The sequence below is a fragment of the Protopterus annectens genome, chromosome 10.part0 (assembly GCF_019279795.1).
Source record: "Protopterus annectens isolate FY-2018-M chromosome 10.part0, PAN1.0, whole genome shotgun sequence".
NCBI classification, from domain to species: Eukaryota; Metazoa; Chordata; order Ceratodontiformes; family Protopteridae; genus Protopterus; species Protopterus annectens.
In genome coordinates, this window is record NC_056744.1 from 10,675,020 (window position 1) to 10,692,806 (window position 17,787).

The 17,787-nt window shown below is 41.5% G+C and overlaps 1 protein-coding gene across 3 annotated transcripts in view; it reads left to right on the plus strand.

Moving 5' to 3' along the window:
* Positions 1 to 17,787, plus strand: part of CASKIN2 (CASK interacting protein 2) — a 1,742,750-nt gene that overhangs the window by 1,242,695 nt on the left and 482,268 nt on the right. For all 3 annotated transcript variants that reach the window (XM_044084941.1, XM_044084943.1, XM_044084942.1), the window contains one exon: positions 2,710 to 2,807. In XM_044084941.1, coding sequence (XP_043940876.1) covers positions 2,710 to 2,807 — 98 coding nt within the window. The remainder of the gene's footprint in view (positions 1 to 2,709; positions 2,808 to 17,787) is intronic.

The window sequence follows — 17,787 nt, forward strand, 5'->3', positions numbered from 1 at the left end:
ACTGCAGCAGTGATCATTCGAATATCTGCTCTTAAGATAAGTTTACTTGCACAACTTTTTGTGTTGTGAATAGGTGTTTCTCTGCATGGATGGGTATGAAGTAGTGCAGTCATGTTTTCAGTTGATAGGTGATGTTCTATATACAGGTGGATGGCTATAGATTGGCACAGATGTGTGTCATATATATATATATATATATATATATATATATATATATATATATATATATATATATACTAGTGTTATACTTTGTGTACAAATAGATGAACACAGATCTGTACAGCTGCATTCTTTATTAAAAAAAAACGATGGAGTGACCCAAATAGTTTTAGTCTTGCATTCTGTATGTTGATGGATACATTTTATTGCATTTCTGTTTTATGTGGCTGGGCACTGTTGTGCATATTTGCATACTGATTAGTACAGTTATATGTTCTCTGTGTTAATGTGTGGTACATTTATGTGTAGACTGATTTACACATTCAAGCTTGTAAATTTATGCATCCATTCATCCAAAGTTGTCAAGTTGCATCCAACTCCTGTAGCAACCCCATAAACCGCTACCACTCATGGAGTTATTGGTACAATTCTAAGTTCTGTCTGTAAATGTGTGGTAAATTTATGTGTAGACTGATTTGCACAATTATGCTGTACATTTATGCATCCATTCATCAGAAGTTGTCAAGTTGCATCCCACTCCAGTAGCAACCCCATAAACCACTATCACTCATGGAGTTTACTAGGCAAGTTGGGAATGGAATTAAGTTGCCAGGCCTCTTCTATATCACATATACATCACAGACACATATGTGGATGGTTAGGAGTTGCCAGTCCAACTGCCACATATCCTTGTATACATGTGTGACACTGCCAGCCCAGCTATCTGGAATTTTGTAAATAATCATATGTCATTTGTGACTATTAATATGATTCATATGCTTTGCTTACAAAAGTAAGAGAATTATATGTTATGTGTATGTTAAACCACTGGTGCAGAAGTGTGTGTTGAACAGGTTTGTACAGTACTGAGCTTCAAGGATGTGTCCACAGTGTACCCTACTGGAAAAGAACATAAGTGGATATAAACTATATATATACCTGTGCAAATGTATGTTTTAATAGTAGAAGCTGGAACACACAGAGTTAACTTACAAAACTTCAAGAAAATAAGTTGATTGTTTTGCAGTTGTGTTATCTCAGTTTCAGTGCTGTAAGCAGACACAATGTCTAGAGTTAGAGGTTTTCCTGTTGTCTTGAAATAGAAATAATTACTAGGTTTCAAATGTAAAAGTGTTTAATTGTTTTACGCCTTAAATTTCTGAGCAAACATCTGAGAGATGTATTTTTCACACAGAAATGTTAAATTTTGTTAAGTCTCTGTTAGCTTGGGAACTGAAGGCAGGTGACAAATAGTAATATCATTCAGGCCAAACTTGCAGTAGTATGTGATATCAATTTAAGAACTCTCTCTCAGAGACAGAGTGTGCATTTTGTGTCTTGTCTTGGACCTAGAAACATCCATCATCTGCATTTGCCTTGCTCTGTAAGTAAGTTATTTAGGGCAGAGTATCTTTCAGATATAGATAGGAATATAGTAAAGATTAGTTTAGATGTTTTCTGTATTTATTTGAAACTGTCCTGCAATGTTGTTTTAAAATATTTCCTGTGATTCCGAACTCTGTAGTTACTGTGTTGTTTGAGTATTGTCTTGTTCTTTTATTATTTATTATTAAATACATTTAAACCTTTTAACTGTGGCTGCTTTTTTTAGAGATACTTAAGCTGTTAGAGTACTTGCATATGTATTTGGCGACACTGTATAGGCCACCCCAATAGCCTTGCTCTTGACGCACTAACCATTTGGATAATAGTAATATTACACAGTAGGATTGGGCACCCTTTGTAAGAGCCTTAGAGTAGCTGATAAGTAGTGGTTGGTGGCAGTGATAACTACCTTATAGTCTGGGCAGAAGGGGGCATAGCTAGTAAACCTGTGCCAGCCTTCTCCAGGGGTGTGTGTGTGTGTGTGTGTGTGTGTGTGTGTGTGTGTGTGTGTGTGTGTGTGTGTGTGTGTGTGTGTGTGTGTGTAAATCAAATCTCAAAGTGTGTGTGTCAGCTACCTGAGCAAAAACACAAAGCACTGGTTGGACAGAGAGGGTGCTGAAGGTTTTAGCTTGACCACTCGTCTGAGGTCTGGTTGGATAGAGAGGGTGCTGAAGGTTTTAGCTTGACCACTTGTCTGAGATCTTGACCCTGTAACTGTGCCAGTGAGGAGTCTTACTGGGGATCTGGAGAAAGAGGCAGAAACCAGCCCCAGACTGACTGCGATCTCTGTGTGCTATTAAGGGAAATTGTACTTTACTGTGTGCGTACTTGTCATCCTCCCATTGTGTATGTCCCTCACTGTTGCCAGTGGTGAGGATTGAGGCTCCTTGATTACTGGGACAGTGCAGGGGCGTCACAACATGGACAGAAACTCATACAGCTGTATAATTTATTTGCATACTGCTGTTCACAGACTGGCATGCAGACTAATCCAGCTGCATATTATGTAGGTAAGTAGGTATAAATGAATTAACACACATATTTGGAAGCATACCATTGGCATTTCTGACTGATACAGGCAAGTGATGGTTATTCAGTGAAATGAGTCTGTACTGTTGAGTGAAGCTCAGGTTATTTCATGTCCTTTTGTTTTCATGTTTTTAGGTTCTCAGCTCTGCACCATGCTGCCCTCAGTGGCAACTCTGAACTCATCTCCTTGCTGCTGGAAGCACAAGCTACAGTTGATATTAAAGATAGCAATGGTAAGTCCATTTAACTCATTCTGTTATGAATTAATGTTTGTGAAATAGATGCTCGCTGTCCGTGAGGTAATGTACAGATATATATTCATGGTCTTTTTGTTCCTGTAGTCTGCTGACCATCAGCTTCTCTTTTCCCAATGACTCCAGACAGCACAAAGGGATGTTTTTTGGGCATTCCCCAGAGATTTTACCCTACTTCCCATTATCTTGTATTCTGGATAAGCAGAGCTCCTACAGTGAAGGCACCTTTTGGCATATGTACTTTTGTGCATGTCCAGTGCCTGTTACAGTAGGTAGACAGGCTGCTTGGGAGGTAGTCATCCTTAGTACTTGCATTGCAGTGCTATACCACCCAGACATTGACAAGTGTCAATCCTGCAGAGGACTGAGCTGCCTTACCTCCCATGCAGGATGGGTACACTGGTGTCAGCTACTCACTCCCTCCTCTGTTGCTAGCTCCCCTAGCATCCAGGTCACTATTCCGTCCCAGGTAACATGGATCACAGGGAGAGTTTTATCTGTGTACAATACCTAGTTGGATATATACAGATGTAGCTGTTTCCAGAGTTTAATTGTGTGGTACTTTTATTTTTTGCTTGTGAGCTTCAGCCATTTTGTCAAAAGCATTTTATGTTACACAGATGACTCAGTCGCATTTCAACCAATGGGAGTATGTAGTACATTAATTGAATGTAATAAAAGATGGGGCGTGTGTTTTCCTACTTTGTCTGAAGAAGTCTTGGGATTTCCTGAGATGAAAAGCGCTCAACAATAAACGGTTTAATTTCCTGCTGTTTAGTGTGGTAACCTGTGTTCGTTCAGTTCGCTTCTTATTAATTCAGGCAGAAAGCCAGGACATACTTTTGAATCATCTGGCCTTTGTACAAAGGGTTCTAACTTGTCTGGTGTACACCATAAACGAAAAGAAATCACACCTGGTACCCTGTCAACAAATTATATTCCTGGGAGCAAGCTTGAATACAACTTCCCAGATGGCTTACCTCACGCCAGAGAAACAAATTCATTTGACAAACTACTTCAAACAAGTGGCCACAAAAACCCTGCTATCTGCAAGACAAATACTGCAAGCCTCGGGGTTCATGGCCTTCCTGCATTCTTCTAATTCCATATGCAAGACTGCATATGAGGAAACTACAGTGGGTATCTAAAAAGCCTATAGTGTCAACATTCTCAAGACCTGGAAACAATGATTCCTGTCATACCTTGCCTACGCCTAGAGTTCCTTTGTTGAGCAGAGGCCTGCCACCAAAACAAGGGACTACCTTTCACACCACCCCCTGCCGCCCAAACCCTAACAACAGACACATCAGACTATGCATGGTGGGGGCTCACCTGGCAGGGAAGTGCATTCAGGGCAAATGAAACCCAAGTCAAATGCACCTGCATATCAATCAAAAAGAAATGATAGCTGTACAGAATGCTCTGACAGCCTTGAAGGACCACATTCTTCCAGGACAACTAATGGTAAAGACGGACAACACCACTGTTATGTGGTACATAAATAAGCAGGGGGGTACAAATTCTTACACCCTCTGCAGACTAGCCATGGCATTGTGAAACACAGCCTTGAGCTACCAAGTGCACCTACAAGCTCAATTCCTGCCAGGAAAATTAAATACACTGGCAGACGGACTAAGCAGAAACCTCATGGACCCACACAAGTGGAAACTGGAACCACGGATTTTCAGCATGTTGGCAAGCAAATGGGGGAGCCCAGATATAGACCTGTTTGCCTCTCCCCAGAACTACCAATTGGACAAATTTTGCACAAGGACTCCCCACAAACAATCCTGGAAAGTGGATGCTCTGTCCTTCAGTTGGAAAAACCTATCAGTCTGTGCCTTCCTCCCCTCTGCCTCTGCTCTTCAAAGTACTACTAAAAATCAAACAGGACAAACCAAGGATGATTTTGATTGCTCCAGACTGGCCACGCCAACACTGGTACCCCCTCCTGCGCAGTGTGTCACGGTTATCTCCATGTCACCTGTCTCAGACTCCTTCCTTGCTGTCTCAGCAGGAGAACCAGATTCTGCACCCTCAGCTTCAAACACTGAACCTTGCAGCCTGATTAATTACTTAATCTCTCCTTTACCATCCCTCAGCAAACCTGTGATGGATGTCATTTTAGAGGCAAGGAGGCCTAGTACTAGAAAATCTAATGCTGAAAAATGGAAAAGATTCTGTGTCTGGAACCAATCTCAAGGGATGAGTACAGCAGCGCCCAATTTACCTCAGATTTTACAATTTTTAACTGAGATGCCTCACAAGGGTCTGTCTTTTTCCTCCATTAAACTCCACGCCTCAGCCATTTCAGCTCATTATAACACAGAACCACCCCTCTTCTCTCATCCACTGCTCAAGCAGTTCCTCAGAGTGGCCAAAAATTTGAGACCACCCAGTAGAGCTCCAACCCCAGCCTGGGACCTTAACTTTGTCTTGGAGAAACTCACTCTACCTCCTTTCGAGCCATTTGCTACTGCAGACTTAAAATTTCTTTCTTGGAAAACAGCTTTCCTTTTAACAATCACTTCAGCTAGAAGGGCATCTGAATTACAGGCCCTTATGGCAGTTGAGCCTTTCATCATCTTTCATGCGGACTGAGTGTCCCTCAGAACCAATCCATCCTTCATGCCCAAGGTGGTATCCAGTGTGGCTCTTACTCAGTCCACTCATTTGCCAACCTTCTTTCCCAAGCCACAGAATAAAGGGGAATGGATACTGCATTCCTTAGATGTGCACAGACAGCTTAGATTCTACTTGGACAGGACTAAACCTCAAAGGAAATCTGAACAACTGCTGGTGACATTTGCTGTAGGGGCAGAGGGGAAGGCTATTTCAAAGCAAGCCATTTCTAAATGGATAAGCCATTGCATTCATTTCTGCTATAAGCACCATGGAAAACCTATCCCCCAGGGGATCAGACCTCACTCCACCAGGGCTGCATACACCTCTACAGCCTTTCTCAGAGGCGTCCCTACTTCCATCCTAGAAGCTGCTACCTGGAGTTCTGTACATACTTTCACCAAGCATTATCATTTGCCAATTTTCTCTATATCCAGAGCTGGCTTTGCCACTGCAGTCTTGCAGGGCCTTATAGCTGGCCCTAATGCTATCTAAATTTCTCCTCCCAACTGCAGCTTTGGGGATCTACCCAAATGTAATGACTACAACAGTGAAACACGAAGAACATAGTACATTTGTGTACACTTACCATAAATGTAGATGTTCGAGTGTATTTACTGTTGCAGTCCTGGTTACCCTCCCTCCAGCCCCCTAACTTCTTTTGGCTATACCTCTACTTTCCTTTACTATGCTTAAAAGCCTTTTTGGTGTATTTGCTTTTTTGTTGGACGTGTATCTTTGTGCATTTATATTTAATTGCTTCCCATTAGGGGGGCACCTAACATCTGGGGCAAGAAAAACTGATGTAATGGTGTCGGCTGCATGTTTTATATACCCCTGACGACCTGACGTCATGGAAGAAGAGACAGCAACCGATGCAAGACCCAAAACTTTGTTAATCAGGCCGACTGAGGGCTACCTGCAAGCAGATAACCCAACTGTAATGACTGCAACAGTGAATACACTCGAACATCTACATTTCTGATAAGTGTACACAACTGTACTTTTCCCCTCCCTCTTTTTAATCTATTCATGGTGTCATACCTTCCATAATGTACAGCACCCCTTTCTCTAAATAACCTGTCAGCCTCTCAGTTTCACATCTGTAGTCATGTTATACAAGTTGTTAGAGCAACTACAGGTACATTATTTTAAGACATTATAGTGTGTAACTGGATAATCTTATTACCAATCTTATTACCAATCTTTTACAATTTTCAAAAGAAAACTACAAATTCTTTTCATCTCCTCCATTTCCATTTCTAATTTTCTTTTGCTTTTCTTGTTGATTTTATATTTGGCAATCTTTTTTATGCTCTGCGTATTTCTCCCATGTGCCCAGAGACACATTGCTTAGCTACCTAAGTGAAAGCTGTCTGTCTGTTCATCAGTACATCAGTTGTCTAGCCACTCATACCTACTCCTTGTAGCTCTGTTCCTTCTCCTTGTAATCTTTGCTAGGATCCACTACAAATTCTCACTTTTCATGTAATTGATATGTAATCATTTGAACCTAAAACATCTAAAACCTTGGGAGGTGTGTGTGTGTCTTTCGGCTTTTCCCGGTTAGGGGTCGCCACAGCGGAACTCTGGTCCGCTAATGATTGGCAGTAGAGTTTTACATGCTGGCTTGCCGGGCCTAACGCACAACCTTCAACGAAGGAACGCCCATTCACGCATGTCGTCACACAGTAGACGCTTTAACTGAGAATCGAACGGCCAACGTCTAACTGTGAGGCGACAACGCTACCGCAGCACCACCACCGCAGCCCTCTGAAGATGACAGAATATAAAAAAAACATATTTTTCAAGGGGCAAGCCTCCCTTTACCCCTAATGTGAGAGCAAGACTCCAGTTTCCAAATTGTGTGTGTGTGTGTGTGTGTGTGTGTGTGTGTGTGTGTGTGTGTGTGTGTGCGCGCGTCTTTCTTTCTGAATGTGTGTGTACTGATTCAGTTTTCCCGCGCTTGCCATTGCAGAGAGAGAGTGAGAGATAGAGAGAGAGAGAGAAAGCCGCTGCTGGTTTTAAAAGGTGTGCTAAGTGTTCTTATAAAATACCTTATTCTGATCAGCACTTGCTTTGTGTTTTTTGTTTAGGTCCTCTCAGCCTGCAAGAAGATTGCTCCTTTTGCCACTCTTTTAGTCACAGGGCTTTAGTGGAATGGAAAAATAAGTTGATTTTGAAAGGCTTGCTCCCCTCCTTCTTCGGCGAGGCTATTTCTGGGTCACCTTCAAAAGATTCTACTGAACAAAAATTTAAATCTTCTAGGTCCAGTCCAGCTTCATCCTCCTCATTTTCTAAATCTTCAGAGGCAAAAAGCTCCTCAGTGCCGATCCCTTTCTCGGCTCCGAGCATGAAGAAATCAAAACTGTCTGTTCCACCTGCCATGTCAAAACCCACAGATAAACAATTGGAGCTGTCAGTTTCTTTGGCTCCATCTTCAGAAAAGACAGTGCCTTCAACACCATCCACTTCGGTGCTGACTAAAGAGTTCATAGCCATACTCAGCTCCAGGTATTCCTCTTCAACTGAACCTTTTCTGGATAGCCTGGCATCCCCCTTCCTGGATTGACCTTCCTCCCATGCAAAGTCCACTCATTCCTCCAGAAGCTTTACCGAGGAATAGCTGGAAAGAGTGGTGAGGAAGATTCTCTGGGCACAAGGAGTCACTGGGGCCTCTAGGCCTCCTACTTCATTGGGTTAAGGACCTTCTACTTCCACCTTTCCAAGCACCTTTCCTGCTCTGACTTCTGCTGCAAGTTCAAGGACCTTGGTTCTGAGTTGCTTGGCACTGAGTAACTCGGCTCTGAATTGATCCTCTTCTTCAGCACCAATTGTGACTGTGAATTCTCCAGTTCGATCAGAACCCAAGACCTCCAAGAGCAGTACCTGTCCTGCCCATTCCAAGGAGTTTGATTCGACCCAAGTTTTTTCAGGGCCATCTCTTCTCCTTGGAGCCTTGGCACAGATCAGCTCAGCCCTGGCTTCTGCTTTGGGAGATGTCTGTCCCAGTCAAGGGGAGACTGCGATGCTGACCGCTGTTTTTTGGGCCCGGACTCCCTTCCCCCCCTCGGAACAACCTGCCAAGTCACTCCTTGCTTCAGAGCCTCATCCACTTCCTCCAGCTGGCCAGAGGGTGTCAAGGCCTCAGGAGACCCCACATTTGGGAACGTCTTCTTCCGACACCTCCCCAGTGCTTCCTGCTGAGGAGGTTCCTCAGATGAAGTGTAAAGGAAAAGACATTGATTTCCCTGAAGAATCATACACTGAAGACACAAATTTCAAGGAGGGCGAATCATTTGAACCTAAAACATCTAAAACCTTGGGAGGTCATCAGTTAAAATAACAGCCCTCTGAAGATGACAGAATATAAAAAAAACATATTTTTCAAGGGGCAAGCCTCCCTTTACCCCTAATATGAGAGCAAGACTCCAGTTTCCAAATTGTGTGTGTGTGTGTGTGTGTGTGTGTGTGTGTGTATTTACACATGCTTTAATATATATATATATATATATATATATATATATTTGCGCATACATGTAAAACATATATACATATTTGTATATGTTTGTATACACACACGCATGCATATATATATGTGTGTGTGTGTGTGTGTGTGTATCTGTATGTGTATATATATATATATATATATATATATGTATTTATATATATACACACACAAAACACGCACGCACGCACGCACGCACACACACACACACACACACATGCCAAAGAGACTCAACTGCAATTGAGTCTTGTCTGATTTGTAAGGGCAACTGTGGCACCTACTAGATCTGTTAATCCTCTGAAGCCATTCTTTCCTTTCCAAATAAAGAAACATAGCACGATTGTACAAGAACACACAACGCTCAGAATCTGTAAGAACGGCCATACCAGCACTACCAAGGATGCACACACTGGTTAGGTCGGTCATGTGTCTATCAAATATCTTTCAATTTACACATGGTTTTCACTTTAGCTTGTCCTTTTGACCTGTCACGGACTCATGCAGATAATCCTACCAACCTTGGTCATCATCTTTAAGGGATACTAGCCGTATTTTTTTGTTTATTTTTTCAAGTAATAAAGTCAAAATTACCACTGCTGTAAACTGCTGTGCTCCTTGTAGACTAACACCTAACTTTCTGTTTTGTCATTGCTTATATGTACACTGTTACACTTGTTTATGTGTCATGATGTGTTTTCTTATTTCGTAATAACAATAATAACAAGTGTTGTAAATTTTTTTTATTACGGGAACCCCTGATGCTGTCCCCATGTGGTAGTGTGGAGGTGCTTCCATAGGTTTTAAAGGGTGCTGTCTTACTTATGCTTATTGATGCATTAATGTATACGGATGCATCCCCACATCACCCCTACATTAATGTCATTGAGTGTAAAGTTAACTGAACTTTTATTGATGTCAGCACAGGGAAAGTTGTATTTTTCAAAAGCTTTTATTATAAAGTTGTCCACTTGTAATTTAAATGACTAAGGGGATGCATCACAGTGCTTAAAGGCAACACATGCTATGGTGCAAAATGAAGTGTAAAACTGTAATGAAGCACTATAACATAAAACATATAATATAACATAAACTGCTACTAATAATTTGAAATCCAAATGTGATTATAATGGAAGAAACAAGCAGCATTCTTGAGTTCATGTACCTAATAAATAAATTAAAAGTAAACGATTACTATCATAACAACTAAGCTGTTTAAATGTTTTAAGTCATTGTACACGGGTATACACTGTAAAATATACTTTAAAATGATAGCCTTTCTACCTAGTACTAAAGTAAAATAAGAAAGGATGAAATTTGAATTTAGTTTTACTGAACAGATGAAAAATATATTAGACTAATAAATCTGTCAGATTGGTTAAAAAGCTGAACTCATTTTTAATAAGTAAAACTAATAACTTTTCTGTGTTTAACACAGTTTAGCAGCATATTATGGACATATAAAGCCCCCTTAAATTCTGAAATTTGATGTCCTAAACTCAGTCGAACCCTTTGCTTTCATTACTTTTTGAAATGTACAGCTGTAGTAAAGGCTGTTTTTGTCATTAAAAATACGTGTTGCTTTAAATATGTAGTACCTGTTATTTGGTTCACTTAAGTAATATTGTTCTCAGCCAAGTTACTTCTGTAGCCCAAGTGGTATAATCCATACTTTTCGCTTTGTTCTTGCCTCATTTCTGCCTTTCATAACCAGTATGTCTTTGGCTCCTACCTAGGTTTCAACCCCACAATGTAGGTTTGAGTTTTACCCTCATCTAGCTACCTGCTGATTTTGACACTAAAATTTCCTGCCATAGAACTTCTTTCTGAAGTCAAACCCCATGCACAATTTTTTTTAATTTGGTTAACTTTTTTTTTTTTTTTTTTACTTACTGTAAGAGTATTCATCTAAACTAGTTCTTCACCAGTCAGTATCCTTTTATGTAAGTTGCCCTTCCAGAACCTGTCGATCGCGCATATCTAAATCTAATGTAATTAGTAGTAGCATACAGCTTTTACCGTGTCCTGCAAAAACATCATCTCTTACAATGCATATTCATGCAAGGCACTGTTAGTAACATTAGGCTGAGTGAATAAGGAATCTAATCCTATGTTTCTTTTGAAAACATGTTTGCAACTCTTTCAGCTACAGTGTCATGCATTTCACTTTGACTCTGCTCAATAAAATCAGACTTGTTTTTATACAGGAAGATTAGTAACTTTGACCCTCCTAGATCTCAAGCCTTGATTTGGTAACAAATTCATTTCTTCTTCTTTTGTTTTTTTGTGGTCTTTTCAGAAAATGTTCCTCCTACACAGACTGGCTAAATTTATTCATAACAATAGGCCTTCTGTATCTCTTTCTGCCTTAATGGTATTTTCCTTGCTGTTTTTCCACCTCTTGTCTTTTGTATTTATTTTGTTAGTCTGTTTTCTTTTTTAAACAACTGATCTTTGTTATGTGTTACCTAAGTGAAATTTTCGAATTGTAAAAGAATAACCATCTTCAAAATGGTTTGGATTCTGACACTGCAATCCAGCATGTTCAAATACTCCATAGTGCAAGTGCAGTTCACACAAATTTTTCACGTTTTAGCACATTTAAGGGTATCCTCCATAGTAAGAGCAAAATCTTGTCTTCTGCACAGTAAAAAAAAAAAAAAAAAAATTGTAAATGCTGCATCATGCACTGAGCTGAATGTTAACTCAGAACTCCGGACTTTCTTCAAAACTGCATCCTGCATGTGTATCATGTAATGTCTATAGTATCTGCTATAGCTTCGGAGTCTCTTGTCATGTTAATTCCTTGTTTCAAAAAAATGAATAAATGGTAAATAACACCTGGATTTCAGAAAAAAAATAGTTATATTTTTATGACTGATGGCAAAGACAGGGGAATGTAGAAAAAAATTTCCAAGCAAACATCATATTTTCCCCTGGAGTATCTGTCATGAAATTTCTCTAAGGCTTTGATGTGTCAGTAACTTCAAAGGGATCCTTCCTTGTGCACATACATAGATGAGTAATAGTTCATTTTTCGAAAACCAGTTTTATAGTTTGCTTGTAATATCAAAAAATGCTGTCGTCTCTTGTTAAAGATGGTCTTTGGAAGACATTGCAGTGAACCAAGACTTTACCTTCACTGGCAAGCGGTGACCTTAGAATTAAGTATGTTCAGATGTGTGGCATTCTGCCTTCACAGGAAAAATGGTTTTGGTTCTTTTAGATTTTATCAATGCCAAATTACTATCATATGGGTGTTGGCAAGCATTCTGTTGAGTAGTAGTTATTTATATAAATGTATACAAATTTTCATGCTGAAACCCCTATTCATTACATGCCGATTTTTTTTTTCATAGAGAGCTCACACTTGGAAGCTGTTCCATCCCTGAATTGCACTTCAGTCAGTTTTTTTGGAAGCAAGGGTGTTCCCAAGTATCTAGGGCACTTCCCCAGTGGACAAGTAGTCAAGAACACAATAACCAGCTTTAGTGATTGAATAATCAGAGTAGAGTATGTACACACCAAACAACTGCTCATCATATGGCCACACATATCCCCCCAAAAACTTGACCAAAGTAAAACAAAGGACACAAGCAGGGATTTGGGACAAATCCTATGTTACTTACATATACTTCAAGTTGACTGAAACATAAAAAGTTGAAACAGGTACTGATATGTAATACTACATGTCTCCCTTTTCACTGTTTGCGCATTCTCCAAGACAACAGAGAGTTTTGCTGGGTGATCATTATTAGTGATTACTAGGACAGCATCACAAGAGTAGCACTTATCACTTTAGACATAACGCATTGTCTTTCTCACAGTGGGTCGTCCTTCTCATTTATGTTCCCATTTGTAAAGCATTCTGCACACATTGTGAAAACAACTGCTTTGCTCTTTGTCCCCTTCATGATTAGATTTTACTTATGTTTCCATTTTTTTTAATTTCCCATCAGCTGCACTTGCTGCCCTTGCATTTCGGAATGAGACTGCAGCCCCTGTGTATTCAGTTTGTGTTTTGTTAGCTTTGTTGTTCCCCCTGTCGACTTTTCTTTGGGTAGCTGTGGCCTACCTTTGTTTTACAGTTCAGTATACCTGCAGATAGGTAAGTGCCTTTGATTTCTGTTGTGCATTTCTGTAGTACAGCCATTTTGCATCTGTTTCTCCCAGTATATTTCTCTCTGTAGTTTAATACCATTCCACAGATGAAGCATCAGGGCCTGTAGGACTGCAGGTTGATTCTCTTTTGTGCTGTGACCCTTATCCTGAATCCTTGTGCCTGCCAGAAAAGCACTCTGACATCAGGACTTAAGTCTCCAAGTAAGAAACTTTGTTCAAGGTGGTAACAGCTTACCTTTTCTGGATAATCTCTCATTCATTTCCTCATCCTTTCTGTTCATCTTCACAGTTTGTGCAGCTGTTTTAACTGGCCATCTTGTACACACACACGTAACACACACACGTGCACACAAAGTTATGTAGCATTGTTTTTCTCTATAAGTACATGGATCCACTGCGCCTGATTCACCTAAACTCTCTTCTCAGCTACTTGGCCACAAAAGCTGCTAAATGAGAGTTTGAGCAGTCACAGTCTTGTAATGCATGTTCATAAGCTTGTGTGAAACGAAAAGAAAATGCATTCTTTTGCAGGGACAGGCCCCCATGTATGCTCTGTTTGGGGCTTTGACCCCCAATATCACCTTAATTATTCTCATTCCAAGCTATCCTGAGCATGAGTTACCCATAAATTGCTAATGTGAGAATTTACAATGTCACTCTGTTGAAAATTGAACAGTGAAACATATGAAATGCCACCTCAAGCCATTATTTTCACGTTGCTGTGACTCAGACTTTGGTGATGTGAGCAAGTGATTGTAAGGTTGATGTCCTTCTCTTTACTTGTTGCTACTTGCTGCAGTATTCTTTACTTGATATCCCTACCAGAAGGCACCCGAGGTCGGCCAGTATACAAAAGTCTTTTACCACTATAGGGTACGTGGTACTTCTGACATAGGCTGCAGTCAGACATAGGCCATAAAATGGATGTACGCACATACCATCCTCAGAACTTTTCTGCCTCCAATCAGAATGCCAGCTCCAACCATCGGTTGTACAGTTTCCAGCGATTCTGACTACTGCTTTCAGATAAGTGAGCTGTTGGGGAAGTTTCTTTTTTCCTGTTCTTAATTTATATAATTCAGGAAGGGCAACTGCCAGTGTGGAAAATAAATTCCACTCAAGGACAGCCATACCTAATGTCTTTTTTGCCTAGGTCCCAACCATGACCGTAAGTCTTACAGTGTTTGCCAGCCGTTTGTTCCTAAGATCCTTAGAAGTAGGCTTTCATCTCCAGCTTTATATCTGGAAAACCGACAGCTTAAATTCTTAATTAGGTACATGGAGGGGTTCCTCAAGACCCGAAGCCAAGCCACCGAAGCATAAGGCCAAGAAACCTCAGCCTACACCTTCCACTGCACCTCTGCCATCCGACGTATCTCCTGAGGTGCTCTTTGACCTGGAGGCATGTCCATTTCCAGGTATGGAGTCACAGGCTGAACCCACTTTTAAGGTCACCTTGACTTCTGCCGTGAGCAAGTCTCTGGAGATGGAACAGACATCCAGTCTGGATGTCAATGAGGAACCAAGGCTCAAAAGCATTGAGGAACTTAGGGATGTGAAGTTGTTCTATCTCACCGTTCATTCTTACTGATGGGTTCGGCTCCGACTTGACCAACTGCAAAAACTCAAGGTCTTCAACCAGCTTGAGGCCAACTCCCTATCCCATGATGCACCCTGATCTTCCCTCAGATCTCATTTGCTGCTGCAACTTGATCAGACGTTCACCAGCTCTGGCCAGTGAATTACTTTATTTTTCTCAAATTTATAGCTGTTAAATTAGCTTAGTAGCTTATTTAGTCATTTAAATAGTTTGTAGTGTTTAGTCCTTTCTAATATTACTTAGATAATATAGTTAGTTATTAGGGCCGTTTTTTTATAGGCCTTCTTTCTCCCTATCTCAGCTTAATTACTGAGAAATTAGTGGCCGTGTTTTTAGGCCCCTTTTTTCTCTTATTTTCATATCATATAGAGAGTGTGTTTATCTTAGAGTATAGCCCTTCTTTTTTACAGGGCATTTAGTGGTCTTTCTAATTAGTGGCCGTGTTTTTAGGCCCATTTGTTCTCTTTATCTCGTGTATGTCATACAGAGTGTGTTGTATTAGATTATAGCCTTTTCTTTTCTCAGGGCACCTAGTTGTCTTTTCTGATATTATAATTAGATGTTAGTGGCCATGTTTTAAGGCCTTTAACTCTTTTCTGTTGTATTATTTGTGTGTGTTAGTTGGTAAATTACAGCCCTCCTTTTTATATAGGGCAGATAAATATTTGCATTATTAGCAAAATTTATTAGAGCCTTCTTTTCTTAAGGCTTTACTAGTTCCTTGTATGTGCATATTATTGTTAGAGCCTTCTCTTTTTATAGGGCTTTGTTGCTGTGTTTGACTATTCTTAGTAATTGTCTTTGGAAATATGTCCCAGCAAGAGAAGGAAAAAGCCAAGTCTGACTTCAAAAAATGCCCAAGATGTGGGCAAAAGATGTCTGTAACTGACAGACACACTGAATGTGTCTACTGTTTGGGTGAGGTACACCTACAGGAAAGCTGTGCTATATGCTACTCCTTTAGCGCCAGAGTGCTACATGAGAGAAAAAGAAAGCTTATGGATAAGGATCTGCTGAAATCCAAAAAGACATCGGAACCGACGAAAAGCCCATCCACTTCAAAAGCAGCTTCTAGTAAAGCTTCAACATTGGTTGCACAGCCTTTGGAACTGACTGTTGTTATGGTTAGGGGCTAGTCCCCAACCTTGGAGCCTGTATCTCCTACCTTGAAGTCTCCCATATTGCAATCGGCGGCTTCGTCACATTCTTCACGGACCTCAAGTAGACTGATTTGGATGTGGACCATGTAGTGAAGAAGCTTCTACAGATACCAGTTCTGGCAAAAATTTTATCGGCACCGACCTCGGGGGCTTCAGAGCAGACCTTAGTTCCTCCAACATCTTCTGTTCCTCTTCCGATCTGCATGGAAGTTTCGGAGCTGGAGAGCGTAGAACTGATGATCGTGGAACCCTCGGGTCAGACATCTACTCTAGGTTTTTCGGCCCCGACTGCCCTGATGTCTTTGGTGCCGACCGAAGGATCTCGGGGCCGACACTCACTGGTCGGGTCCGGGGAGGATAGTAGGACCAACTTGTCGGTGCCGACTTTACCATTCGGGGCTTCGGCTAGAGTGAGTTCGGTCCCAACCTCTGGCTCGTAGCCCTCTGTACCGGTGCAGACGGTTTCCATTGAATCTTCGTATCTGAAGGATTCCTCTTGTTGGGACCAAGGAGCCTTCGAGGCTATGAGGAGGGCTTTGTCCGCTCTGACTACCACTGCATCAGTTCGAGCAGCTCCCTCCCCAAAAGCACCGGTGTCTGCCTCTTCAACACATGCTCCATTGAACCGTAGAGATCCTGAGCCTCAGGAAGCCCCATTGGGTGAGCCATGTTCTTCCGAGACCTGTCTAGAAGCTCCCACTGAAGAAGTGCCTAGGAAGAGACTCTGCAAGAGGAAGCATCTGGACTCCTCACAGGAGTCAGTCACTTCGGATACTGACTTAGATGAGTCAGAAGGGTCCCCCTCAGAAGATATCTCCTTTGCGGATATCTTAGAGATTCTTAAACAGAGGGGTGGCTGGAAATCCCTCAACCTTTCTGATGATGAGTCAGTCCTCCTGAAGGCTTTTGGGTGTCCACCCTCCAACTCTTGGGTGTCTCCACCTTTCGATGAGTTGCTCGAATTACTCACTCGAAGGGCATGGGAGTCCCCAAACACCACGGAGCCTGTCCCCAGGAGGCCTAACAAATTTATAACTAGCCCTCAAGACAGACTTTATCTTACTAAAGGAGTGCCTGTTGATGCTATGGTGGTGGCAGCAACCACCAAGAAGGAGTTATCGGAGACTTCTTCATATGTTCATCCTCCTAATAGAGAATCCAGGATTATGGACAGGTACGGGAACCGTATGTTTAGTTCAGCGACCTTCATCCTTTGATCGTTGAACTACCTCACACATTTTACTAGGTTACAAAGGGATCTCCTGAAGGAGCTAGGAGACACCCTGCAGGGTTCAGTAGCTGCAAGAGTTTTGGACAAGGTAACTTCGCAGCTCTCTACTCTTAATTCGATAGTGAACTCTTCCATGCGTCTTTTGTCCTATGCAGCTGATGGTACGAGCAGAGCAGCGGGTACAGGAATTGCTCTCAGGAGACATTCCTGGATGCGCTTATGTTCCTTTGTGGAACCCTTTAAGTCTTCATTCATTAACACCCCCTTTGACCGTTGGTCCGTTTTCAGACCTAAGTTAAAGGAAACACTTACCAGGAGTGAAAAAGATGGAAAGACCTTGTCTGCTGTCAGAGTACGTTTTTCTACCCCGAATAGACCTTACCCCAAAGGGAGGGAAGGTGGAAAGATATGGTTCTGTAAATCTCAAGGATCTTTCCAGAACATTCGTGGTAAAACCCCATCTAGAGGCAGAGGAGGGAGTAATAATGGAAGACGTCGCCCATGTGGCAGAGGGGGTCTGCAGAACCAGGGAGACAGAGATCAGTTCTTTGGCAAGCCCTATCAGTGCTCCTGAGAGGAGGCCTGACTTTTTATCTCTGGAGGCAGTCGGGGGACGCCTGTCTTTGTACCTAGATGCCTGGCTAAAAATAACAAAAGACAGCTGGGTACAAAGCATAATATCCAGAGGATACTCCATTACCTTTGCCACTCCACCCCCT